The 26,811-nt window shown below is 38.7% G+C and overlaps 3 protein-coding genes across 8 annotated transcripts; 1 reads left to right on the forward strand and 2 right to left on the reverse strand.

The window, feature by feature from the left end:
* Nucleotides 1-687: 687 nt before the first annotated feature.
* Nucleotides 688-12,296, reverse strand: LOC111266696 (myc-associated zinc finger protein-like). Of its 3 annotated transcripts, XM_086971023.1 has the most exons (5): nt 12,150-12,296; nt 9,536-10,522; nt 5,355-5,936; nt 4,786-4,946; nt 688-4,415 (listed from the first exon to the last, which is right to left on the reverse strand). In XM_086971023.1, exons 3-5 carry the CDS (start codon nt 5,430-5,432, stop codon nt 4,316-4,318), a joined length of 339 nt encoding a protein of 112 aa, XP_086827149.1. In that variant the 5' UTR covers nt 5,433-5,936; nt 9,536-10,522; nt 12,150-12,296; the 3' UTR covers nt 688-4,315. The 3 variants fall into 3 exon arrangements, with proteins under 3 accessions (XP_086827149.1, XP_086827150.1, XP_086827148.1); XM_086971024.1 differs by lacking the exon at nt 12,150-12,296 and having other exon boundaries at nt 5,355-5,434; nt 9,536-11,695; XM_086971022.1 differs by lacking the exon at nt 12,150-12,296 and having other exon boundaries at nt 9,536-11,695.
* A 5,227-nt stretch (nt 12,297-17,523) lies between these two features.
* On the forward strand, nt 17,524-19,396 carry LOC111266689 (DNA repair protein RAD51 homolog 4). Of its 2 annotated transcripts, none has more exons than XM_022844393.2 (3): nt 17,524-17,660; nt 18,077-18,621; nt 18,953-19,396. In XM_022844393.2, exons 2-3 carry the CDS (start codon nt 18,133-18,135, stop codon nt 19,370-19,372), a joined length of 909 nt encoding a protein of 302 aa, XP_022700128.1. In that variant the 5' UTR covers nt 17,524-17,660; nt 18,077-18,132; the 3' UTR covers nt 19,373-19,396. The 2 variants fall into 2 exon arrangements, with proteins under 2 accessions (XP_022700128.1, XP_022700129.1); XM_022844394.2 differs by having other exon boundaries at nt 17,535-17,660; nt 18,047-18,621.
* A 60-nt stretch (nt 19,397-19,456) lies between these two features.
* LOC111266691 (chromobox protein homolog 1) lies at nt 19,457-25,076 on the reverse strand. 3 transcript variants are annotated; one of them, XM_022844397.2, is made up of 7 exons: nt 24,958-25,076; nt 24,563-24,652; nt 23,685-23,776; nt 23,194-23,245; nt 21,506-21,659; nt 21,114-21,247; nt 19,457-20,764 (listed from the first exon to the last, which is right to left on the reverse strand). In XM_022844397.2, the coding sequence occupies exons 2-7, from the start codon at nt 24,647-24,649 to the stop codon at nt 20,714-20,716; spliced, it is 570 nt and encodes a 189-aa protein (XP_022700132.1). In that variant the 5' UTR covers nt 24,650-24,652; nt 24,958-25,076; the 3' UTR covers nt 19,457-20,713. The 3 variants fall into 3 exon arrangements, with proteins under 3 accessions (XP_022700132.1, XP_022700130.1, XP_022700131.1); XM_022844395.2 differs by having other exon boundaries at nt 21,506-21,662; XM_022844396.2 differs by having other exon boundaries at nt 21,506-21,662; nt 24,812-25,076.
* Between the last annotated feature and the right edge of the window lie 1,735 nt (nt 25,077-26,811).

A 26,811-nucleotide genomic window follows, 5' to 3' on the forward strand; every position in this document is an offset into this window, starting at 1 on the left:
TAAATATCTGTATTTATTCAAAAACAAATTTAGAGATATTGTCTCAATTTAGATACCGTACCATACATATATACCAAATTGACAAACATTCTTAAAGTGCAACAATTGCGCCGGATTCAAAGATGAGAGTACGAAATTCTACGGTGAAACACGCGCTGGCAAAATTACTAAGAAAAATACACATCTCCTTTTAGACGTTAGGTCATCCCTTTTAGCAGATTACAGGAAAATTCTAGTATTTTAATTGCCTGCATTGACATTCCTCTGCGATAACGGCGCCGGTGTAAAAAATGATATTTGCTGATGACGATATGGGGTGATAGTATTACCCTAAGTAGTACCGTGATCTACACCAATGTACCTTATATTTTAGTTGTTATGCATCTGTCGTTAGCGGGGCTTGATCCATCTAACCACTGATTTTTTAGTGTAGTGGGGTAATGTTAGTAAAGTGATCTTGTTCTACCTCAACAGTCGTATTATTGCGTTGTCAATACAGGGCCTTCATTTCTCTTTGTAAGTTATTGCACGATAAGCATTATTGACCGCTTCGTGTACCTTTTAAGTTGTCTATTATTTTGATTCTGATCGTGTTTATCTCAGTATATTTATCATGTTGCTTTCTAATAGATATGCACTTTTCAAGCTTCATTTCACCATTACCTATTTAGATATAAGTATTTGATATAATTCATAAGTTGTTTCACTTTATTTACTTCATTATAATCACAACTCTATCTGTGCACGTATCATTTAGGTGAATACCAATACTCTATTTAATTCGATACAATATTTTGTCGATATCGGTTGCGGGTGTCAGTCAACTAGAGAAACGTGTGCGGAAAATCGAAAATACATCCTCTCGTCATCATCGTCATCATCATCATCATCATCGCTGTATGTACTATTCTTAAGTTTACACAGTCCTTAAGTTGTCGTCCGTTGTGCCTGATTAGCAACCCGGTAATCAAGCTGCCCAAAAGTAGGTAAACCTCGGCGCGTCAGAAGGCTTTCAGGGTTTCGTACCAATAATTAGAAAGAGACACTTTCCGTCCCAATAAAGTGTGTGAACATTTAATGGTTTCCCTTAAGCAGGTAGATAAATGCCTAAAACATCCACGCAAATCATTCGTGTTGTAGAATTTTAGCCGAGGAAATATTGGATCTACTATAAGGCACTATTTACATGTACAAACTGTTATCCTTCCAGAGCGAATAGCACATGTATTTGTTCACCGATAGCTTTCAGCGGCATATATGGCATATATTACAGGCGAATCCAAGGTGCTTAGGAAATCCGCAGCTATATAAAGCTTTCGGTAAACGACGATATTGTGTATATTCGATCACGAGTATCTTGGTAAAGAGGACGACGAGCTTGCAAAATACATGTTGTGTTCAGCTTGTCATCACTGTTCTGATACAATAACATCTCACTCAATTATTACTTTTAGATCAATGTAATCTTCGGTAGGGGGTTGCAACGCCACGGTTCGACCGACAAAATAACGAAAAAAACAGCATTTGGGTACAAAATAAGTGAAAAAATGGTTAGCGTGCTGCCACAGCAGAGGCTTCCTAGTCCTGGAATGGCTCAGAAACTGCATCTCTAAATCCGACCGTTTAGCCGAGTTCATTGGCTAGAGTCCCGTGCCATACAAAAGTACTTGATGGAATACTCCGAAGTATGCTAATTACCCCAATATCGAGTGCATGTAACTGCAAGGGTAGAACTGCATCGGCGGGCATATTTTAAATGACCAAGCAGAAACAAACGGTATGTAGAGTGTTCCAAGGTTAACGCAATCCTGAGAGAAGTTAACCAATGTTTGATATATGATATTCTGTAACATTCATTCCGTTGTTTAATACAGATTCAGACAACAATATATGTATATATATATATATATATACACATATATATATATATATATGTAGACAATTGCAGCGACAACAAAGCTACTGGAGCTTTATCCAAAAGGAGTTTTCGGCTAACCAAATGGAATGCCCAGCGTATAAGAACTATAGAGAGCAAATGTCGGCCAAACAGTCGAACTCAAAAAAACAACGTAGATATGCGGTTACTGAATCTATATATGTGACGTCCATATAACGCTGCGGACATACAACAAATACTAACCTTAACGCGATAGAACCCTGGAAAACTTCCACATACCCTAGCTTACTACCAGGAAGATGATACGGAGATAAAACGATTATCAACATAGAAGAGGAGAGATCATCTGTCGTAAGTTACCCTATTCGAGTGCTTAATGAGAGGTCAAGCCATTCGGGTTGAACGATGATTTAGTCTGAATGGAATGATCTTTAGTGTTGTCGTTTTTTTATCAGGATGAGGAGATTTTTACTGGACACAACGGCAAGACACCAGCCTCACTAGCCGTAAAGCCCACAAAGCCTAGAGCGTGCATACCGCTTGTTACCCCCTACCAAAAGGATTTTACAACGGAACTATGTTTTTGGTAATACGATGTATGTAACAAATTTAAGTTTTCAATAAGTGATGCATCAGGTGGAACTCAACACAAAATCAAGTGGTAACAGTAGCAAGGAAAAACATTCAATGTACACCGATATAATCTTTTGTATCAGGTTATTCGATGTTGACAAACACGATCACCGCTTTTATGTACAGACTTGTGAAAAATTCACACTGATGCACATCTGTGATTATTTCGTAGGATCGTTATAGCCATGCGCGAATGGCCAACATGCACTATAATTACGTTGTATACATTTTAAGCAACTTCAACCCATGCGATGGGACGAGGTTTATACAAAAACACATCACACCGTTGCAAAGCAGATTTAAGCTCTTAACTTGTATTAACAATAATTTTTCTTTGTAATGGCGTGCCCCATTATCTATGATAGAATTCTCAGATAAAGAATCGGTCTGGTAGCTTATACACATACGCGCTCCAGGCCTTCTTACCATTTCTATCAAGTCTGTACACAAATTTTGGCATGCTTATTTGTGTGTATCAATAGTTTGCGAAGGAACAGAAAGAAATAACGTTGCGCAGGAATTGAATTGACTAACAATTATTAATATTATTATTATTATTTAATCAATTCAATCCACAGTAACGAGTAGTTGAGGAGTGTGAAAGCTAACTTCTCAAGGCAACACGTATAGTTTTTTCTTCATCACATGTCATATACGAACGCGAAAACAGCTACTTCATCGTCTGACCTACAGACTGCTCTCAAAGATTCTGGCTAGTTAAGTATTAAATGAATCGTACTTATTTTCGGTATTGCCAGAAGCGTGAGGCAGAGTTGTCACTGATGACGGTAAAAAAAAGAACAGTTTGTTCAATGTCTACTACTTAAAAAAGCTGTGCCTCTAGAATATGAAATCTAGCTTAAATAAATCCTTCAAATAAGTCAAAATTATTTAAATCAATTAGTTCTATGAAAAGCGTTTTTAGCCCAACATACAGGACATTAATACACAGTAAGGGGTAGAAGGTAAGCTTGCACACGACGTCTTCATTGATACATCTAACAACGTGGCTCTGTTTGGCGTTCTTGTGGGGAAACACACTTAAAGAATACTACTCAAATACATGGAAAACATTACAGTGATGCGAAGGGGTGACGTTTATACTGATGCAGACGTGAAAAAAACATATGTGATAAAATAACGTCTAAAGGGTCAAAATAAGTCTAGATATCTTAAGATTGGTCCCGTGCATTTATATAGCATAGGCCTCTCTATACACCGGCACAGAAATATTGTACACTTAAAAGTCCGAACCCGAAAGCAAAAAAAAGTAGGAAGTCGGGCGCAATATATGGCTTTAAGTAAAGCTAGAATCTCGAGGTATTGTTTGTATAGAGGCTGGTTAAATTGAACCAAATCTGTTATGCCGAATGTACAAAGATTTCAGCAAGTTATTAAGCAAAACACGATATTTTAACACCGATGTTCGAGTTCGTGATTGTCTTCCATTGACGACATATTGAATACAAAACACTTCTAAGCAACACCCAAATGTGAATACAGGATTTAACAGAACAATGGCCCACGTCTCGCCTGGGGAAACCATTCGTTGTACATAGGGGGTTTCGTGTGCATAACAACGTTCAACTAGCCGTTCTTGTGACATTGTGCTCTTCACAGCTCCGTAAGTATGATAACGCTATTCAAAAATGTTTAACCGTGATGAACTTACGTGCCGTGCTTGTAATAATGTATTCCTTCAAACACGGATCTCTGTTCTTAGATCATATCGAGATCACCCACAAAAGCAATAGCGATAAGTTAAATATAACGTTTACATTCTACTTAGTAATAGAGATTCTCAATATCCTCGCCGGGATGTTCCTTGATGACGTGGTATTTGATCTTATATCTTCTTTGGAAAGTCAACGGACAGATTGGGCATCTGTAAAATATCGTTTAAGCGGTTAGTTGTCTAACAAATTCGTAGTACATATCAAGGTATGTGAAAAGTATTGCAATATCACCATAGAACCTGTTACATATAATATATAGCTGATTAAAGATTACTCTGACAAGATTATGTCCCAGGACGATTATTATTGTTTGTATAGTTTATTCTGTTAACTCTTCCACTCTAATAACAATGATTATTATTATTATCACAAACAAAAAAACTAAGAATAAGTTATCTGCATAGTACTTTAGATGGGTTGAGACACGAGCACTCAGCATTGTCCACTGCGTTGTTATGATGCATATTTACAAAATGTACAACATATAAACGAAATTGTATTACTTAGTGTATAGCTTACTTGTATGGCTTGATTTTAGAGTGTTTTATCTCATGGCGAAAGTAGTGGCTGGGTGCATTCGTCGTATAATCACATTCTGCACACTTAATCATTTTCTTCATCCGACCCTCGATGTTAACGTAACAAATTAGTTTTTCGTCAATATTATTCCATCCATTAACCTTTAAATACGAAGAAAAAAAGGTTGGAGTTTAAGTACGACATTGCTGCATTCAACAAGATAGCTATCTCCTGTTTACAAAGAAGGGAAAGTTCTTCTGGGAACCGCATCCAAATAAATACAAACAATTTACACGACATAACGCAATTACATGAGCAGTATAGCTAGCGTAGTTTATATGCAGTTAATGCGTTGTTCTTCATCAATACCTGACCTTGCCAATCATGCCGGCAGCTGTCTACTTAATTTTCGTTCAAAAAACGATATCACGCTGATATTTCAATGTAAGAATACTATACTTTAACATGCTTATGGTCATTTAGTTATCACCAAAACATAAGTCTGACCTATATTACAAGCTGTTCCACTTAGTGGTCAGTGCCGTATAGTAAATGGAAAAATGTCTTACCTTGCACCATTGATTGCCACCGAGATACGGCTGAAGCGCGTTCATAAAACCTGCACCTAAGGGGCTCGGAACGATCATATCTATATAAAAAAAATATGAATGTTTTTTTAGATTCAGCACGTAACAGTAGAAGATCTACATCGCAAAAGCTTGTACGAGCAAAACTGCATTGCTTAATAATAATGAAATATAATAATAAATAATCGTGCATATTTGCATTAATTCTCAAAATAGATTTAGGGTAAACGAAAGGGGCAATCGTTTCGGTACATATGTCAGACTATTTATAGGGATGCAACAAGAACATGCAAATCGATGAGACACACAACTACCTGCAAAAAAAAGCAAGAAAAAAAGACGAAATTGATATAGTTTCGGTTAAGCAAGGCGCATGAAGCACCAACAAAATGGTAAGTCTTATATTAGACGTAACATATTTGATCTAAACTAAAAACGGTGTTTTGTTGCAAGAACATTTATTATAAATGCCATACCCCGTGTCAAGATACACAGGGATAATTAAGAGAAATTTGTTTCCAACGTATCCTGAATTCTCTGAATCTTCCAGCTTACAACAGGGATCTGTAAGAAAATCAAATGTAAGTTCATAATTTTTGTTTTGTGATATGACACCCAAACATAGATATACACATCTTCATCCGTAAGCAATATATACGCTATGAATAAATATTGAAGACTAGTGAAATGGGAAACACCAAAACCATATGGATACGCGATACTCCAAATTCGACCTTAAAGAAAACAAAATTCATTGTAATGTTCCATGTCAAATGGCTGTGTGCATGCCAGCTGTACTCCTATTAAGCACTAAAGAAGTTTTCGATCTAGAAACAATTCTACCTTGTTCCTAGTTCGGCTCACGAAAGATTATACAGATAAAAAAAAAAAAGCTGGTAACAAAGTGCAAGCATAATGCTGTTATTTCTCCAAGTGAAATTTCTGAAGGGCAGTACCTTTCCAGTGGTCTCTCAGCTTTGGGAATGGCAGAGGTCAGTGCTTAAGGCCAACTATTCGCTGAGCGCCGTCGATAAAAAAATAATGTAATTAGTCTTTACCAAGCCGCTCACAAAGCAGCTTTCAAAAGGAATTAAGGCATTGTAACTGGAACATGCGCTACTTTACTTTGCTTTAAACTTGTCAATCGACTATGTGTGCCAACAACATACTGATCAAAGCATACCCATTATAATTCTCTTCGCTCTTGTCGAGCGAATGTAGAATGTCATAAATAGGTGTCCTTTTCTCAGCTTTACTCGGTTGCAGCATAAGTAGTATTAGCCTCTGTTTATTGCTTCCTTTTTGTAATTTTCACTTCTTCATGGTTATATATTTGCCCTCTTTGTTTTACAAAGCTACCGCCATTGTCTCGAGAGGCCAAAAAAACAGCACTTCCGACACTTTTGTATTTCACTTAAGTTATAAGGTTGCCGAACCTAAGATAGGTGTAGCGTATATAACAAATACTCCATACATCTTTTCAGCACTAGTCAAAAGTAATTTGTCAAGCTTCTTGACCTAAAAGATGTACCGTGCTCGATTTCCCTAATTCATAGGCCATTGCCTCAAGCCACTTCTGAAGGACAATAATTGTTACACAGGTAGAATGTCTAAGTTTTGGAATCTCCCCCGACCGCGTAACACGTGTTTTGTGTTGATAGCAACAGTAAAACATAACAGGAATCGAAAGTCGATTCTTTGTTAACAAAAAAGGTAAAATACCATTCTGTAATAGCACGTTAATAACAGTCGTATAGACTTTTTCAATACTACATGACACTTGTCTACTATCAGAGTGAAACAAAGAAAAAATTGATTTATCGCTTTTCTTAGGCTTTTTTCATTCACTACGACAGACGCTACTACGCATCAACCTAAAATTGAAATCTCAAAAAAAATTAAGATAAATTTTGCAATATTTGAGTAAAAAAAATCCGTCAAGTAAAATCGGAAGCAACAAAAAATATGTTACAGACAATAACGCGAAAGGAGTACAGGTATGAAAACTGACATGCTTATGAGCATCACTTTACTTTAACAAATATATGTCAGCTTTTCGATAAAAAAGAAAGCATTAAGCATACCGAAGCAGCTGTGCTACACATTTTTCGCAGCGAAGCTTTCTATCAGTAGAAACGTGCTGCACGATGTCCTACAGCCTGCGAAGCTTCAATTAAGAGCAACATTAACGTGTATTAAAAGATCTGGCACGAAGTTTACATCCAAAACAATGTTAAACCACAAGGCTGTTTAACGTGCCGACAACATAAATACTGTAACATAACATGCTACTATCAAACTTCTGCAATTACTGCTTGCAACGTTGAGGATTTTATTCAGCACATACATCAGCAGCGTTTAATGCTTGAAATATGTGTGCCGTTAAATTCACGTTACGAAATTGCACAACAGAAAATTATCTCGGAGCATATTCATTCCTTTTTATGTAGTAATGCAGTACTAATGTGCAACGGATATATATTTTCTATGCTCCGCGTTTGTCACACACAACTCTGACAGGGTCCATCGCGTATTTCAACTATCTAATTCCAACGATTTCTCTGCACAAACAGGCCTTAAACCCGTGCACTGTGGTTATAAAATGGGCATTGCTACTTAATCATAAAGGCAAACCTCCATAAAATTGCACTTTCCATACACAAACGCACTCTCACATACACAGCACGCATAAACGGCGCCGCTTTTTTGACGCACGTTCACAAATGACAATATCACTTCCGTAACAATGTCCGTTTGGTACGTCGTTTGCTACTCCGTACGCCAACATCTATCCGAAGTACACCGACGCTACTACCCCAATCCAAGCTTCGGAGCAGCCCGCTACGCAGGTTGGTAGGACGCTGCTGAACCCCACGCGTGGCCATGATGGGTTACTGGTTGCCGGGTGGCTGCCCATCGTTGTTCGCTCTCATGGGCTGGTTCGATGATGCCCAGCTCACCAGCGGCTCACCGCTGCATTCTTCTTCCCCTGAAGAGGGTAGCTCTCGCTGGTTGCATTCTATGTGAGTGAGTGAGTGTACGCACACGGCTGTATGCATGTGTGTTTGTGTGGATCTGTGTGATATGAGCGAATACAGCGAAGCAGCTTTGGTAGAAATCTGGTAGAGGTTGTTTTACTTCGTGTTCTGCCACCGGGGCTTTCACGATCGATCCATGCCGATGGGGCTGCCATGATGCTACCACCGTCTCGTCTCCAGAGGTGGCAGCACAGCCACTATCTGTCGATGATTTGTGCTGCTGTGGTTGACTGTCTTGGCTGCTGACGGTTCCTGGTTTAACTCCGAACCTGCTTTTTCTTGCACCACCTCTGGTTCATCCCCCCGATGGCGCCACCCCACTCAACCAAAGAGAGGCAGCAGAAGTCGAAGAAGAAGGAGCCGAAGAAATAGCAACTAGAGGCTGTTCGGGCTTGAACACGGCTTGCTCTATGCCTTCTCTTCCTGCAGGAGAAGAAACCCCCAGTTCAAAGACTTGCTCGCCAGTTACAAGCCAAGCTTACCGAACAGAACACTTTGCGGGTCTGTTGTTCCGTACACTGGTTGAACCTGTTGGTCTTCTGTAACCGGCTCCGAAAGGCCAAAACGCTAGATTTGGCCAGCGGTTAAAGACGATGAAGACAACTCGTGTCTTCAGCAGTCGGTTCTGGTTTCCGCTTATCTCGTTATCTACCGCACCCGCTCCCCACTTGTAGCGTTGTGCCCCAAAGTGCAACAGAAAACACAAGGAAAGAAAGGAAGAAAGGAGCGTTGGAGTTCTGCCACTACGGAGAGGAGGATCGCTGTTCGTTGCCTTTTGCAATACAGTACCCCCACGCCTCGCATAGCAACGCAAATTAAAACGAAATTAATGAGACCGACACAGATGGTTAGACCGACACCTATTTGGTTTGTCGAAACTGGGCCTTTCGTCATCAGCTCTTCTTCAAACTCCACCATGACATCATGATGGATAGCGCCTCGTCTCTCATCGTTCCGAAGAGAACGACAGGTACGATTATGACGATTACTACTGGGCCCGGGTCTTCATCGTTGGTCGAGCACAGCTAAATACAGATTTACCATATCGCCTTGCTGTAGATTGATTTCGATCAATGTATATGTTTAGTGTAATAGGTGTAATAGATTTTAATAGAGATTCATTACCTTTGCTCCTTCCAGTCACACATGTCACCGACTGTCCTGTTGCTGTTCCCACAATACCACACGCTTGAATCGACAGACAGCTCTTGGCAGCTTACTCATTGTCTTTTTCCTCACCGCCGCCATCGCCACCGCCATCTGATGGCGACGAAGGCTATTGGCAGTCGGCCGAATTACGACCGCACCGGCAAAATACGCGTACTATGAAAAGGGTGACGATGGAGCGGCATACGCCACGAATGCTGCGGAAACGCCGATCGGCCTAACCTTTCTTAGTCGCTCCGTCTTTATCTCGCTCCCCCGCTTTCTATCCCACAGCTGCGCTTTCTCCTTCATGAGGTGGTTTTGTTGGCTGCTTGTCTCGGCTGGGTATACAGCCATTGTTGTCGACGACGACGACAACAATAGAACAACAACTACGGAAACGTTCATCGACGCTGTGGCCGCCATCAGCATCAGCGCCATACCTCATCATTGTTCCTCTTTCTGCCGCTGCCAGCGCTGTTGAAGGTTTGTCGACCCATCTTGAGGCATAGCACGTTCGCATGCAGCGCGACTATCGTTCATGTTCCAACCGTCAAACAGAGCGAGCTAATACCCGCTGACTTGCTCAATACAGTGCGCGTCCGCAGTACTACTTCTTAGTGTATATATGATATGTATACAAAGATATGATACTAGCTGGCGTATTATCGTCTGCGGCCGCAGGACGAGCCCAGCTTCGTGAGCTAAGTGTCAGCTGCCTCGATGTGCCGGCTCCATGTGGTAGCTGAGGCGCACACATAATGGCCACTTTGGCCAGTCTGCTCCGTATCACATACCCACCGAACAAAAAATGCTATTGGAGTAGAATTGATTTCTGGCCACATCCCTCTTTTTTCGTACATGCCTAAGCACATGTACTGAAACCAGCCTGGCAAAAACAGAATTTTTACGCGTCAACGACTGATGCATGCTTGGCTCGGTAGATTCTTGTCGGATTTCACCAACCTGGAAGATTACAGATAGAAAAATAATGCAATTATGCTAAACAAATTCTTGGAAAAGAACACACTCGCGTAAAAAAGAGGTTAATTAGTGCCAATGTAATGTTCATATTTACATTGTAAAACCGCAGTTGCAGGACAAAACAAATCCACGTATTAGAATTGCTACGTATATCGCTCAAATCATGATTGCAGATAGCTCATACTGCTAAAGAAATCTACTATCAGGAGGTGAACAATGTTGTTAACTTAGCTAACATATAGTTTGGTTTCAAGCTAGACTAAAATAAGGTACGAATTAAACCCTCGTCACTTTACCATTTACCAGACATCACAAAACTTCTACTAATACAAAAAATTCAATAGTAGTATTTTTTTGAAAATCTTCGTTTGATAAAAACTTCACTTAATTTAGATATATTGAGATGAAAACAGATGGAAAAAAATAGAAACCATATAATTCAATACTATATTCAAGCGGAATGTTATCGTTGTATATCGGAATGGAAAAATGCATGTCTTAGATTGGCTATATATGGCTATCCGTTTATCATTGTGCTTCACATAAAGGCCTATACATATATCAGCTAATTGTGCCAAACAGACTTAATTGTCTATGAAATTCTAAAGCTTTATGAAAGTGGCTCAGACGAACTTGACCGCGCATAGCCATGTTTCTAGCGATCTGCTTCACTGGATTGCAGCATTGCGCATAAATAGCATAGCAGATTATAAAGGTTAGAGGCTTCATAGACGTGAGCCAATGTCTAAAAGAACAACTTTCTGTGAGCATATGCGGTAACAAATCTGTTTTTATTTCATTGTTGATTTGAGCCCGTTATAAGGCATACACCTTCGCAGTAAACACCAAAACACGCTTAGTGATTTATTTTAACGACAAACAGAACATAGATGCAAGGGCCTGATATTACCATTACATAAAACCGTATTGGACTCCAACCATAGCCAAGGTGCTTTAAACGAGTTTTCTTATCTATAAAAAAATTAAGCCATTCATAAAATATTCATCCTGCATTGCTCCAACGTAAGCCAATAAACAAGTAACAATGATCGCGCACATTACTCATTCAGGATTCAGCCAAATCACGTTTTTTGAAGTATTCAACGAAGATTAAAAAAATACATCTACAATTGCTCGGTTTCTAATCCTAACAGTCTATATCTATGCATTTAAATTTGATATATCGTGCACCTTAACTCCAGGACGCCCGATTTTTATTTTATTGTAATGTATACAATGGTTTTCTTTGCTGTTTCTATATATAATAAAATCACAAATTACCATAAGAGACGTACTATACTTATGCTCTCTCCCTCGCTGTCTCTCTCTCTCTCCCCCTATATATATATATATATATATATTGTTATAATAACTAGTGCGAACACTAATGTCTTGTTGCAATTGAAAAAAAAATTAATTATATGTTGACCTGCAAGTTTATTTGTGAAAATACCTAGCCCGAATGCAGGCTAGCGCAAATATTATAAGTACGTAAATGGAATTCACTTTCCGTCGAAATCAAACTACACTTAACAGTTTACGCAGCCCTACAGACGTTGTTTGGTGCGTTTCCCAGTGAGCTAAACCCAGCTTACTGTATTCTACTTACCACGTTTTTATTCACGCACAATCACACACAAGCAGGGTCCTGTGAAGTACAGCATCGATACCTCAAGAAAGATGCAGAATAGTTGCCCAGTTTTGTGGTACATTAATACACGTTTACCCAACCCCGACGAGGTCACTGTTTGTTATATTTTTTCCCTGTTGCGCTCACAATTCTCCAAATAAGAGGGGGTTGGCATTTTTGAAAATTTTGCATCTTTTCGGTCAGAGCTATCTTCGAAGGGTTTTAACACGATATCCATTTCGAATGCTGCGCGCTTTATTGGCCGCGCTACTTTAAATCAGTCAGCAAAGACACCAGCGACATTAACAGAAACAGTTCATTCTTTACGGAAGCTCTGCAGCAGCAACAACCTCCTCAGCATTATCATAATTACCATTCGATCAGTACGTACAGTCACTAACAGCAGCGGCGCAGTCACTACAGTGACGAGGCTAAGTGATGAAAGGAATAATAACAATATAATCTTTCCTCTTTCGATCAGTCTAGTCTACTCGTCTATTCATCGGCCGTTCGCTCGTTCGTTGATCGTGTGGACGGCGAGGAAACCGATTTTGGCGCGCATCACCGACTCTCGACGGCTGGCCCTTCCCTTACCCTCGATGCTTCTACTGTTCGATTCTATTCAATTCTACTGCCATCACTGCCATACTATGTAGTGCTGCTATTAGTACTACTCTTTCCTTCTCGCCCCCAGCAGAGAGATATCAGTCAACGAACGAATTGCTGCCGCTGCCGCACGTTGTTGCTCGTTCGTGCTGCCGCTGCCGCGCTGTTTCGCCGTACAGGCGCCAATCCCGGCCTGCAGACCCCCGCACCTGACTGCTGTTTGAAGCTAAAGGGGGAGTAGCAGTAACAGAAAACAGGCGAACGAAGAAGCGCGAGTGAGTGCGAGCACGAGTTGCTGTGCGCAAAGGAGCTGGCGCGTACTCTTATTTCTACTATTGAGTACCACAGGTCGATCCGCAGCTGAGAATCTGCCACTGATGATCTATAGACATCTGCCCGTCATGGCACGAGGCGATGGTGTACAAAAGCGATCGCTGCTGCGATGAAGACACAGTACTACGAAAATAGGGCAATTTTTTCGGCAGCTACATTTCTTCTTTATTATTGTCAAAAAGCAGGTGGTTTTGATAATGGCAAATTTGTCATGCGTTTGCTTTCAGTCTGTATGAGCGAAGAGGGGACATAGCTAGGACAATAATAATAGTAATAATAAAATAATAAATAAGTGTGCCGTTGAAATTAAATGTACAGAGGGTATCAATCCGCAGTCGCTGCGTCGTCACGCGATGTCCACCTTTGCGATGAAGCCCGTATAATGGCCACGGTCAGTGCATCGTTTTAAATTTTTCTGTTGGCGCCTTGTGATGTGCAATACGTACATCGTGAAAGACACCGCGCGCCATAACCACAAGACGTTACTGTTGTTGTTGTGGCTTTCCAGTAGAACGCGAAGTAAGCGCCACATCTTTTTTTCGCTAATTGAGAAAACCACTGCATCTATTTGTTCCTCTTGACACTACCTCAGGCATTGCAAATCGAACATGTTTCCTCCTCATCATCTTCGTCGCATCCTTCGATAGTGGCCATATCCTCAGTGAACATTGTGGTAGCAACAGCTACCGTGTAACGTCGCTGGGATGTACAAGTTTTTTCGGCCTTTGTTTATTTCTATTCTTGGAATATGATTCGTTTGTACGATGGTCTAGCCGCCAGAAATCAGAGGTTCCTGCGTTTTGTTCCTTAGCCTAGATTAGACAGTATTACTACAGTAGAGGAAGAAGAAAAAGAAGGGCCAAGTGCGCGGGGCCGGGTAAGGTCCGGACAGCGGGCAACAGCTATTCGTAGCGGCCGTTGTTGAGGTCGCCGTTACCATCTGCCAGCGGCAGCAACGGTCGTCTCTAGCACAAGGCGGTAGCTCATTTCGTCAGCGTCTGTTGCCGCTGCGCCGCCGCGGCTCTTCTTGTCGTAACTGTGGATGGATGCCGCCTGCTGGCGGTGCCAGGTTTGGCGCACTCGTACAACGGCTGCTCCATCCGGTCGGCCTCAGTCCCCTATGTCGACATTCGACATGCCACAGCTCGACATACTGCCGCTGCGGTCGTCCATACGCCTGGGTCGTCCGCTCTGGTAGGACAGCTTGTGTTGGGCTGCGGCGATTTCGGCTCACGGGCTGACTGCTTATTTGCTGCTCCGCTGCCTTCTGTTATCTGCCCAAAAAAAGGAGGTTTTTGCTGCTAAGTGAGACAAGGAGGCGATGGCAGTAATGGTTGACTTGCATGCGATGCTTATGGCAGTGGGCCAACGTAATCGTCCAGACGTAGGTCCGCCGGCACAGTCTGCCTTCTGGGAAAGCCGTTACCGTTCGATGGTTCGCCAAAATCGCGGTGCTGAAACGCTCGTCATGCTCTAGGCAATGTCTGTCAGCAATGAAAAAATTATAAATAGTAGTATGTTTGTTACCATCAGACGCTGGAAATTATCGACCTTTCGAGAATCCTTACTCAATGACATTGCCAGCAATAAAAGAGCAAATCGAATATATACGTGCAGCAAAGGTTACTGGTTTTGTGTCACGAGTGACATCCGTTTGATGATTTTTTAATCGACTAAGTTTCAGCAATTTATAGGGCTCTACATCCAATATCTGTCTTGTCATCTTCTTCAATATATTTGTACGAACTTGAAAATTGATTCGTTCGTATCACTTTGAACAGATAAAATCCCTACCTCTGTGACTAGGCAAGCCAGTGTTGTGCCCTTTATAGCAAGAATGATATGAAAAGCTTTAGAAAAACTGCAGGCCTGTCTAAGCTGGTAGACTGCGGTAACTGAAATGAAAATAAGGTTTGAATAGCGCAGCACATTTTGGCTTCGGTCGTCCAATTTAGATACACACAAGTTAAATGATATTACATGCACAAATATCGCGAATGCATAACGTGCAGCGCATAAGCTTTAAAGTGATTTTTACTGATCTGATAATCCATAGAATACAAAGTACCATATGAACTTCGGTACAAATCTGGTCGTGTATTAAGCAGTATATATGTGTATATATATATATATATATACATTAATTAACTTTGTAATTTGACTTCTAAAACGTTCGTTTTTATTTAGAAATTTTTATTTAGATATTTAGAAAATTAAAAGAAAGAAGAGCTCATCATTGCTTGAATTTTGAAAAACTATCTTTGTCGCAACACCACCGTTATGTCCAGACAGATCCACAAAGCTTGAATAAAATAATTATATTGATTAGTGGTATCGTTACTATACTCAATCGTAATTTTCATATAATCACAATAAAAAAAAAATAATATAGTAGGGCTAAAGACCCTATTTTGACACTAGCCATTGATTAGTCGCTTACCCTAGTTAAAATTCAAGAAGTTTAGCTGCGGTGGATGATATGCAAATAACCGGTTCATATACCATAAGTATTAAATTATTTCAGCAACATTCTACTATGTAAACAAACTTGTTGTTGATTTAAAACAAATCGAATGTATAATACTTTCTTCCAGGTGATTAACACTACATTTGGTGGAGAGACCTACAGAGAGGTCATCACACAGACGGGGTTACACGAGATAGAATATTTACATGGGGACTATTAGTCAAGTTAAAGTGTCCTTTTCGGATGAAGGGTATATAGATATAATGTATGAATTTAAACAGTCAGCAACTCTAAGTTTTACTACGCATTGATTTTCTTAGGCTATACTAGTGGCTAGACATACCTATAGCAGTATTTCTGCATGCACCTCTTTGTGAGTTCTTGTCGAGAGATTTAATGGGTTTAACCCAATACAGAAGCCAAAATTTTCACTACGTAAGCTTTCCGTAGGTCGGAAACAACAGCCTCTCATCGAGACACAGTTGCTCATAGCTTTCTCGACAACGCAGAGAATTAGGTTAAACTTTAACTTTGCAGTTTATTCATTTTCGTTATCATCCTTCTCAGGGTGCGAGATCAGGGGCGAAATGAATATCGTACATGTCAAATTCTATTGAATAATTACAGTCTGGAAATCCCAAACGGAATTAATATGCTGAATTACATTGCCTTACCAGTACTGCTTTAGTGTCAGCAGTAAGAAAGCATACATTGCACACAATTATGAATTCTCAAGTAGCAGCGCAGTGATCTTGCGAGTACGTCTACCGTACCTACAGTGGAACGTTTATTAAGCAGTTTTATTACAAATAATTGATCTAGATTTTTCAAGATAATTAGACTACAGATGGAGCATAAAACGGACGGCAAGGCCCATAATTGTTTCACTGCATCTCGATAATGGGTTGATTGATGATGGAAAGCAACTTCAAGTCAAACACGTGGCTGTATTATTTCTTTGTCGATTACTTGTTTCTGCACGCGTGTATTAGCAGCACTAAATGTCCATCTTCAAGAGGCCGCTAATACAGTTCGTAATAATCTAAACACGTAGTTACTATATTAATTTATTTATTTATTATTAAACGCAGTATGATGATTTACACGAAAGGAAAATCTCCAACACATGAATGAAGCCAGGGCCGAACAACTAACATCTTAATAAATGTGAAAGGCAACACAATACACGGTATCAACTACCTGCGAACTTAACGGTGTGTTAGGCGTGTTAAACGCTTTTTTGACTAAAGCATTATCTATCAGTGTGCGTACATATATTCTAGTTCTTAGGTTAAATTGTATGATTTACAAGGCTCAAACACCATGCGGCCTTACGCTGTCCAGCAAACGATGGTTAGTAATTACAACAGCGGTAGCAGTAACAACAATAACAAGGCCTGCAGCGCTCTGTTCGATTACAATAATTCAAGAGTACTTTGCACATAATAATAAGAATCAATTTTAATTCAATTTGATGGTGCAGCTGAATTCTTAGATTCTCCTTTAAATTTTGTCATAGCTGGTCAAAACTGATTTAATCGTGATGTCATAACTGTGATTCATTGAATACTGTTGAACAAATATCAAAAATGATTCCTTGATCATTACCTAGAGATATTGTTAACGACGTTATCTTTTCTTCCAATAATAGCACATATCTATTTAGTATATACCAAATAGAATCAAACACTCGCAATGTGCTTCGTATTAATTCGATTTTAAAGGTGGAAAGTTGAAAAAAATAGTAAAAAAATATAATATTTGCCTTAATTGTTCTAAATAGAATTGTCAATAGTTGTTTTGTAGTGTATTTCCAAAGTTTTCTTTATGAAACATACCCTAAATATGAAAATTTCAGTATTCGAATAACTTCCCAATTGCATCTGCAGTTGTAGCTTTTTAGACAATTCGTCTCAATAGGTCCAGCAACAGTTCAAAAATCCCGCCTTTAGACAAACGTATGGAACTGTTCCTTTTCGATAGATCGTTCGATTCTGTGCAAAAAATTTGCACTGTTGCCAAAATAAATAAATATTCGACAAAACTATAAGCAAATAATCACCTGCCTTCTGTGCGTTTTTAACGTAAGTAACTGCGAATTAATAAATGGACCTACGATAATCCAGAGTACATTTTCTCATCTATATTAGCATTTGTCTTTATTTTATATTAATAAGGTGTTCCAATTTACACATAAATGGTGCATATATAGTGCTGTCCATTTTTTTGTTGTTGCAAGGGGTACGGCAGAATCACTTAAGCTCTTATCAACTGAATATCGGAAAATATCGAATCTCGGGCTGATACTGCCCCGAGAAACATATAGCTAATATATAAAAAAAAATCAAGTTGTGATGCCAATAATATTTATGAAATTGGTATTGTATAGCATGTTTAACAAATATAGTATATGATATTTACTAATATCCCTTAAATATACATCCAGTTATTAATTGAATATCGCTTTTAGATATATGTTCCATTTCCGGTGTACTTGCAGCTCGGTATTAAATTCAAAATCTGTCAGTCGGCCCTTAAGAACATGCCCTGATCATCATGCTTCTGAAAGTAGGTTCACCTTATGAGCTATCAGCTGCTTTACTCAGCGAGCTTCAAGCGTATGATATTTCAACGGTTGACGGCCTATTTGCAGCTGATGCACCTACGCTAATTGAGCATATTCCTCAATTTCGTAGGGATGCTTCCTTACTGAATCGACTACTTAATAAACTTTACACTAAAGTGGTACTACCGTCACGAACGCTCGCAGAGACCTACACGCGCCTTCTCTCGAGCCATTCCGTTTTCTCTACGGGTGACTCCGTGCTGGACACGATACTTTCTGGAGGACTTTTCACTGGCGACCACGTCGAAGTTTGTGGACCACAAGGAATTCGGACCTTGTTTTGTCACCGCGTCGCAGCCCATCTACTGAAAAATGATTCCCATGCATCTGTATTGTATGTCGATAGCGCGTGTAACTTTCGCCCCGAACTTTTTGTTGAGCATTTTGGATGCTCATCGGACCTACTCAAGCGCGTGCAGGTGGTAACACTGGCCCTGCTTTGTGCCTTATTATGTTCAATGATCAATTGCTATTTATGAAACAGCTTAGGACCATAATTGTTGTGTCTTTCTGGGATTTTAGAAGCTTAATATAAATATTGCAACGGTGATAGCCTCTTCTTGGTCCTAATTTAACCTTATATCCTAGAGATTTCAGTAACGTGAAGTATAACTATGTAACAAGGTAATGCGACGCTCAAATTTATTTAAGTCCAATAGTTTAAAAAACACAATGTCTAGCTTAAAGGCAATTAAGCACAGACCTCTTAGGTTTACCAAAGCGTTCTGTAAGCTATTTATTTGTTCACAGGTTTTACATACACACCAGTTGTCTCAGCTTCTGCGTTTCCTCGATCACCTCCAACAGGGTAAGCTCAAATCACAAAAGGAAACGGATTCCGGCGCGTCCACATCGGCGAGTTCATTATGGCCTCGACTTATAATCATCGATTCGATGTCTGAGCTTGTGAACCCCCTTTTGCTGTGCAACGAAGATCTCGTCTGTGTTTTGGGCCTTCTTAACCACGTCGGCATAACCCTTCGCAGCGTAGCTACTCACCAGAGATTGGTAGTACTTACTACGAACGATTTTGCTAATGGGGAGCCAGCTCTTGGCAAAATGTGGACTGGAAGTCCCCATGTGCGTCTGTTAATCAACGAAAACTCGACTTCTTTAATAAATGCACAAACCGTGACAGTATTGAAAAGTGTCAGGGAAATAAAGTTTTAGATGAAGTGATCATCTCGCTGCAAATCAGAGAGTCATGTATATATTTCGTATACATATAATTTCTAGTTAAAAAGGAAAAATCGCTTTCACTGTTGACGCAGCATATATTTTTACCAAATTTATATCACGTACGGCACAATTGCCAGTAATATACATCAGGATAATTAAGCAAGTTACTTAGGTGACTCGCGTTGTTTAAGTATCCATAATATCTTGTTTAGGGAGCTCAAGCCTAACATGCACAATTGCAATATATTAGGTAAGAATACATCATAATTTCACATGGAGTAAATTGGCCTCTATCTACGCGAAATAAAGCTTACACAACGAGAGGTTCGTATTCTTAAAAAAAATTGGGTACTTTCTTCAACATAAATATTTTTCATAAACCTTACCCTACCTATTTCCATACCAATATAATAATTTTGTTAAATTCCATTTGTAGTCAATTTTTGTTACGCCACTGTAAGATTTAACATATAAGTAAACATACTTCTTAGCGTTTCTTTTTTTTAGGTGCATGAAGTATCGATTAGGATCTAGAATATTATTTGGCAAAACTGATTTTGTTTTGCCATCTAGTGCGGCATCGTACTTACAATTAAAGCTCGCCGGTCAGTTGCATAAAGAGCACGTAAAGATAATTGCACTTGTGTGTACACTCCTTGAGCCCTCTACGGCCACCAGTTAGTTTAAACGTTACATTTGCTTGAAAAACTGTGTTCGAGTGCGAGAAATGGCTAATGCGCATATCTCTGTACGTTGCTATAATAATCGAGAACCTGCCGCCATCTCTAATTCAAATTTCAGCCAAACGGTCACCATAGCATACGCTTATTATGCCGTTGTATAGGTTTCTGTTCGGGAAATTTCAAATAAAGTCACAAAGACTCACCTCAGCCAGACCTTCTATTTTTTTTTTTACAAGTTTTTCATATTATGGCAAAGGAGTAACTTGGAGGATCTGCCCACTCAATAAAAATAGCCGACGACGTTCAAAAAAGGAACAATAATATCAATGAAAAGAGGCAACTACGCAGCTCGATATGTCGGCGCACGCATAGGCAGAAAGAACTGAACGTGAGGGCATTGGTTAGCTTTAACAACACTAGCAATAATGCTTCTAAATAAGAATGCATTTACTGCAAAATGGTCGGTATATACAATGTGATTGTTATGATTTTTTATCATTATATACTTATATATATATACACGTTTATATTTTTACAAATAACACAACACATGGATTTACGAAAATACAAGAAAGGAGCGAAGCACAACTTTCCAAAAATATATATATATATATATATGGTGATAAGGTATTGGACATTCCGCCCACACCTAGGAAACTGTGTCCCACGTAATCCTCTCCTCGTAGAAACGAATGACGGCCTACAAAGCAAAAAAACGCGATTCACACGACCCTGTTAATGGCTGACTATTATTATTATTGGTAAGCTGTTTCGCACAACTTAGCTATAGTGTGTGTGTGTGTGTATTAATTGAAAATTGGAATTTTTACTATTCTTTAGCAGCGTAAAAAGTGCCATGCTTTACGGTTTGCTTTAAAAAGAAAGCTGTTTGATGCTACGTTTCGTAACCAACGAGCGAATTCTTTGTACCATCGTTATACTTAGCCGTTGCTGTTGCTTTCGCCCTATCATTCTCAAATAACTGCATCAATTAAAAATGCATATAAGCTAACATTAACTGATGGCCTGTGTAGGTATAGTTTTCTTACCTGGGGACACTTAGCATTGGCCACCCGAGCGGGTACCAGGTCAGCCTCATCACAGCCCTGCCACTTAATGACGAATCTAATTTCTCTTGAGCCCGCCTGCGATGTCATCCCAATAATACGCTCCACTTCTAAACCTACGGTAAAACAAGTTAAGATAAGAAAATCAAGGATATAGAAAGATGCATTGAAATTTTGATTATTGGGGAATAGTTAATTATGCCGAATAGTCGACGAATCGTCAAGTGAACTAGTGTTTACTAATAAAGATATCCCCATAAAGACTAATATGATTAGATTACATCAACATTGGCAAGATTAGGTAATGTTTAAATTTCTTTTTTTTTCATTTTTTTTTTATTCATAATACAAACGAAAGTCAAATGAAAGCTAACCTCGATCGAATCCTGTGGAGGTTTTTCCAGTTGTTCCGCGTTGTTTCATGGCGGTCTGTTGCTCACCCCCAGCAGTTCCGAGGGCAGCCACTCGGCGTTTCCCACCGGCTGAAGTTGAACCACAAAACAACCCACCACTATGACTTCCCCCCGCCTCCTGAAAGCAATGGCAATCATTAATCTTTCATTTTTTTTCTGATTTTGCATATCTATTATTAAAATGTTGTGCACCACCAGGCTGCAGTATATTGCAGCTGAGCTAAAGTTATTAACTATAGATCATTCATTATACATTAACTTACTCTATGGGAATTTCTTGTGGAGCTGTAATCTCATCACGGCCCGGTAATAAAAACATTCAGAGAATTATAATTAGGTTCTTTTTCGTCCTTTTTTTATGACAGCAAAACCTCGCGATGAGTTTATAGACAAAAACCTGGGAACATAAAATAGGTATATGATACGCTAACAATAATAATCAACGTTTATTAAATCGGAAATCCAGCTTAGGAAATTGGAGACGTTATTAACAAGACTGCACAATATCTCACAAATCGCAAGGACAATCGTTTGGTGAAAGGTTTTGATTTGATGTGTTGGTGGTTTTTATATCATCGAACTTAATTTTCGCTACTTTAGATTGTTTTTTTTTTGCATTTATTAGGACATAATCAATTCAGTAAGACGGTTCCAGTCAGAGCCAATAGTTCTATTTAATGTTAGTTACTTTTACAGAATATAAAGCTGAAACAGAGACGAAAATAAAACAACTGGTTTAGTCAAACAACGCACAAAATTGACTTTGTCGGAACACCTAGTGGAACCGATTGCGTAAGATGGTCTCTCTCAAATATAGCCAAGTTCTGTTGATAATTTTGCGGAACTGTTATAAATACATAAACCAGTTGGTAGATATATATCCTAGAAACATGATAATACAATGTGGTATTTTATATAAAGTTCTAGAGTATGTTTGGTATTGAAAGGCGACGATAAACAACATCACCCTAATCTCATATCTAATCTTCATGTTTCCTGTTTTGTAGGATTTTAAAAAGCGTTACTTCACCAAGTTAAGCAGCTTATCTCTCGCCTAAACTTATTTTCTGACAAAGAGTACTGTTTTGAGGAAGGCGTTAAACTTCATCATTGTTAGGTGAAGTTTCTGACAAAATGGAGTAGGCGATAGATGGTGAAGATAACTTGTTATTCTATTTGATTTACTTGAAGCGGCGGTTAGAGGAATATCTTGAATTTCATTAACAAAACTAATTCTATTTTTGCCGATGGTTAAGTGCTCACTACAACGGACAATAAACTTAGCAAAGTAAGTTTCCATTTCCATTTACAGCCTTTTAAGATTACCTTTTTTAGTTTTTCAAGCCGATTCGGTTATTATCATCAGCTTGCTGCGTAGTTACCTTTGGCCAATTCAAATCTTATATTTTATAAATAGCATTCAACTCTATGCCATAAAAGTATTAGTTGTGCTAACAGGTTGCCAAATGCCAAAATTTTTTCGTAATAACATTTATTGTAATGTGATTGTAACAAAAGAACGTAAATATAGTTTCTGACTTATCGTAATGATAAATTTGCTCAACAACATATCCATAGATTGTTAACTGTCGGTATACATAATTCGTAATGATTGATGATGACCAGCAGCTGATGGGACTTATTCGTACCTTATCGGAAAGGAGGCCTTTCGATTTCCTTTTCAGCTTTTCTTCAAAATCCCTGAAACCAAGAACAAGTGATCTGTTTCTGTTGCATTATTTTTAAACATGAGAAAATAGTTCGCGAATAGCAGTTTGTAACAAAACTAAATTTTTCTTTAAGATCATTTAAGATTATATTATATATACTAATATTTTAGGCTATCGATAGCTTATTACTATAACAATGATACCTACTCCATGTATAATTTGAATAATATATAATCAATAATATATATATATATATATATATATTTGATCATCGGTTTTCTCGGCCATAGGACAAGCACGACATACTTATCAAATGGCAACATTGAAAGCCACTCTTATTTAACTATCACTGGTGAAAACGACAAAGAGATTACCAGCAATAATGTGCTGTTTCTGTAATTGGTTGTATCCGCAACGGCGATGCTATTTATTTAGAGAGACATTTAGTGTTAAGCTATGAAAATACTGACCGGATGAGATCTCGACAGTCTTCAAGGTTGTCTGCTGGCTCCCAGGTGTTGTCACTGTCCGGGTAGCCTTTCCACTTGAGCAGATAATAGACCTTCATGATACAAACCGCCAAATACACAAAAACATGGAAAATGAAAGCACAAAAAACAAAACGGAACCATTGTAGCAAGAATTATTTTTTACAAGCGTTTGTACACGTTACCTTCGTATATATATATGTATATATTAAACTCTTTGTTGTTAAGCTTTAAGCGTATTTCAAGCAGAATATAAGATAAGTGTAGGATTTAAGCCAGTGCCTGAACCCTATTAGTATTTCGTGCTACCGTTTGTCCAATCAGGCGCGAACTTGAATCAGCTAGCCTTATGCGGTCATCAAACTATTTAACATTCGTGATGTATTGTTATATAAAAAAGAGAGATTCACACTGAAGTTCTGCCTCCATTTACAGCAGTTCAATATTACTGCATCCGTACAGATAATGATAATAATTATTAATCATAAATAAGAGTACAGCCCAAACGGAGCTAACGAATTACTTCGAAAATTTTACAGAAGGTTTTCATGAAATCGTCTTCTCTAAATATTGCTCTTGTTTGTTAAAACGTTTTAATTATCTTTGAGATGGACTGTGGATTTGAATTATCAAAGAGCTCGCCGAACTAGTGCCCAGTATGTGTAACATAAAAGTAACCCAGGATCCTTATGTTTAGATGAGGATTTCTAGATCTGGCAGCGTTGGAAATAATCTTGTTGATTCTAGAGACACTCTGCTTGAACGATTTCACTCTCTCTCTATATATTCAAGATAGCGTTTCAAGAAGGCCACTAACGACAATTGTAACTAGAAATGGAGGAGTCAAATTAATGAAAGACCTTATTGCATTTAATTTTCTTCTCAAGAATATTTTCAACGATGAACTCTGGCTCCTCATCGTCCCTGTCGTGCCGCCGAGAGCTCATTTTCTGAAAATAAAATCCATCACAAATAAATCTGAGCTGCTGACCTGATGCTAACCTGCCCTCTATGATCGTAAGGGACATCGGGTGGAAGGACTTTAATCGTATCGGAGACACTGGGAAAATAAAAAAGTATAATTTTATACTTTTTAATCATCAACTTACGTTTTTTTATGCACAAGTGTCCGTCGGGGCACATAACCGATCAAATAAGAATAATGACTATTTGATTTGTTGAAATACAGTTTCACAATAGTTAAATATTTCCAGACGACTAACCGCACTACAATCAGAATATTAAGGGAACTTACGCTATTGTGTACTTGTATTCGATTATTGAGTTACTATAATGGATTGCAATTGTTGATAATCAGATTGGTGACTTGAGCTTCACCCCAAGTAACGACATCCATAGACATGGCTGTATACAAACAATGTAAGAAGCGGTTCTTTGAAAACGTGATGAACGCATTGGCAGCCAAGTGTATACGATGGGCGACTAGTCCATAAGCTGGGTGGACCTTAAAAAGCTAAAAATAAACGGTCCATATATGCGATCAAATCCAAAAATAACACTACTATATATAGAAAGCCAGTGTCCTATTTTCAATTCCCATTGCTCCAAAAGGCTTCGTAAACGATACTATTGCAAAGTTCTACGCTAATGCACAGAGTATCATAAACAATAACAAGAGTGGATCGGTTTTATCTTGTTTGGATTTATCCACCTATGCATCCAATCTAAATTTAGATTTATGGGTAGGATGCTGTTTCTACGACTCAATTTTGCCATGTGCCAAGCTAGTACATTACTGACGAGTCCTCTGTGTGCAACAATTTCAAAACAAGGACGACAACTTACCTCTAAAATATTAATATCTAACAATAGAAATTGACAAAAAAAATTCCACATACTAGTTAATAGTCGATTTTTTATAGAAAAATTCGTACACGAACATTTTAGCCTTCTGTTAGTGACTTGACCGTCACGGAAGATATTATATGAGAAGTTCATGCGTCAAATGGCAGTTTTTACCGAAATGTTTCTTTTTCCATTTACCTCTCTATACAGTTTAAAATCTTGCATTCTCTCTGTCGTAGATATTGTCGTAGAATTGCAATTTCATGGTCAATGAACGATATTTTACCGGACCCAAATACAGATGTTTCTGGTGAAAAAACTTTTGCCGATGCCAAAAAGCAGCCCAAGAGATCTGCTGAAAGGTAGTTTATAAAGGGCAATGAGGGCATCTGAGGATGCAACCCGTCCTGGTTTGCGTTTCGAGGTTCACTAAAGCTGTCTAAAGGCACGACGTTATTGTCGTCAACGGGAAATGATTGTTGATAGTTAAAGCACAGAAAGGATAACCTCAGACAACTCCTCATATCTCATGCACAGGGCGATATAAAGAACGTGTTTTTTTTAAAATAACGGCATTGCTTTCTGGAATAAAGCAAATCTCTTAAAGTGACTTAACAGACAGCCATTCTCAGTGCAAAAGAAAAATATTATATTTGTTGAGAAAAGTTTACACTTAAACTGCATCTCTAGAGTTTCGGCTGCCTTTCTTTCATAGTGGGAACACTAAGTTCTGTAGGATTTATATAAAAAATTAGGAAAGAAGAGAAACGACAATAATTTTTATAAATCCAAATAAGACACTAAATTTTGAATTAGATATAGATTTGCACAGTTGCGGACCACTGCCACGGGTGGCAAATTTATCGACTCTGGCCTATGAAAGGAAGTACATAGCACTTATTCCAACTGCTGTGATGCATTAGCACGGAATAATCTTGCTTTCATATGACCAACATCGATGATTTGATGCTAAATATGATTAGATAATCAATGATTTAAAAAATACATATAAACAATAGAAAATATAATATCACTTGCGTAACGGTCATAGCTGATATACGATTGCAAAGCTTCATTTGCAGTAAAATCCTAATTTTTAACTAATACATTAGCTTGATCGTAATATACGTGCAATAAACGGCACAAATAACTCAACAAATCATAACTTCCTAATATTTCCTTTTACAGAAGCAGAAACAGAAAGACAAGAGTCTTCACAATAAAGATAACAATATCGTTAAACGCAGCTTCGCCAAATTAAATACTTATCGTATCATCTCTAAATAAAGCTGCAAACGAGATG

Source organism: Varroa jacobsoni, unplaced genomic scaffold, assembly GCF_002532875.2.
Source record: "Varroa jacobsoni isolate VJ856 unplaced genomic scaffold, vjacob_1.0 scaffold_1108, whole genome shotgun sequence".
Taxonomy (NCBI): domain Eukaryota; kingdom Metazoa; phylum Arthropoda; class Arachnida; order Mesostigmata; family Varroidae; genus Varroa; species Varroa jacobsoni.

What these genes read in the sequence shown, in the direction of transcription:
- LOC111266689 (XM_022844393.2), top strand. Translation starts at nt 18,133, where the DNA reads ATGCTTCTGAAAGTAGGTTCACCTTATGAGCTATCAGCTGCTTTACTC. An exon ending in ACCTACTCAAGCGCGTGCAG is followed by an intron (nt 18,622 to 18,952) that starts GTGGTAACACTG and finishes ATTTGTTCACAG; the next exon opens with GTTTTACATACACACCAGTT.
- LOC111266696 (XM_086971023.1), bottom strand. Translation starts at nt 5,432, where the DNA reads ATGATCGTTCCGAGCCCCTTAGGTGCAGGTTTTATGAACGCGCTTCAG. An exon ending in GTGGCAATCAATGGTGCAAG is followed by an intron (nt 4,947 to 5,354) that starts GTAAGACATTTT and finishes TCGTATTTAAAG; the next exon opens with GTTAATGGATGGAATAATAT. An exon ending in TCTAAAATCAAGCCATACAA is followed by an intron (nt 4,416 to 4,785) that starts GTAAGCTATACA and finishes GATATTTTACAG; the next exon opens with ATGCCCAATCTGTCCGTTGA.
- LOC111266691 (XM_022844395.2), bottom strand. Translation starts at nt 24,649, where the DNA reads ATGAGCTCTCGGCGGCACGACAGGGACGATGAGGAGCCAGAGTTCATC. An exon ending in GACTGTCGAGATCTCATCCG is followed by an intron (nt 23,246 to 23,684) that starts GTCAGTATTTTC and finishes TCTTGGTTTCAG; the next exon opens with GGATTTTGAAGAAAAGCTGA. An exon ending in AAGGCCTCCTTTCCGATAAG is followed by an intron (nt 21,663 to 23,193) that starts GTACGAATAAGT and finishes CATTGCTTTCAG; the next exon opens with GAGGCGGGGGGAAGTCATAG.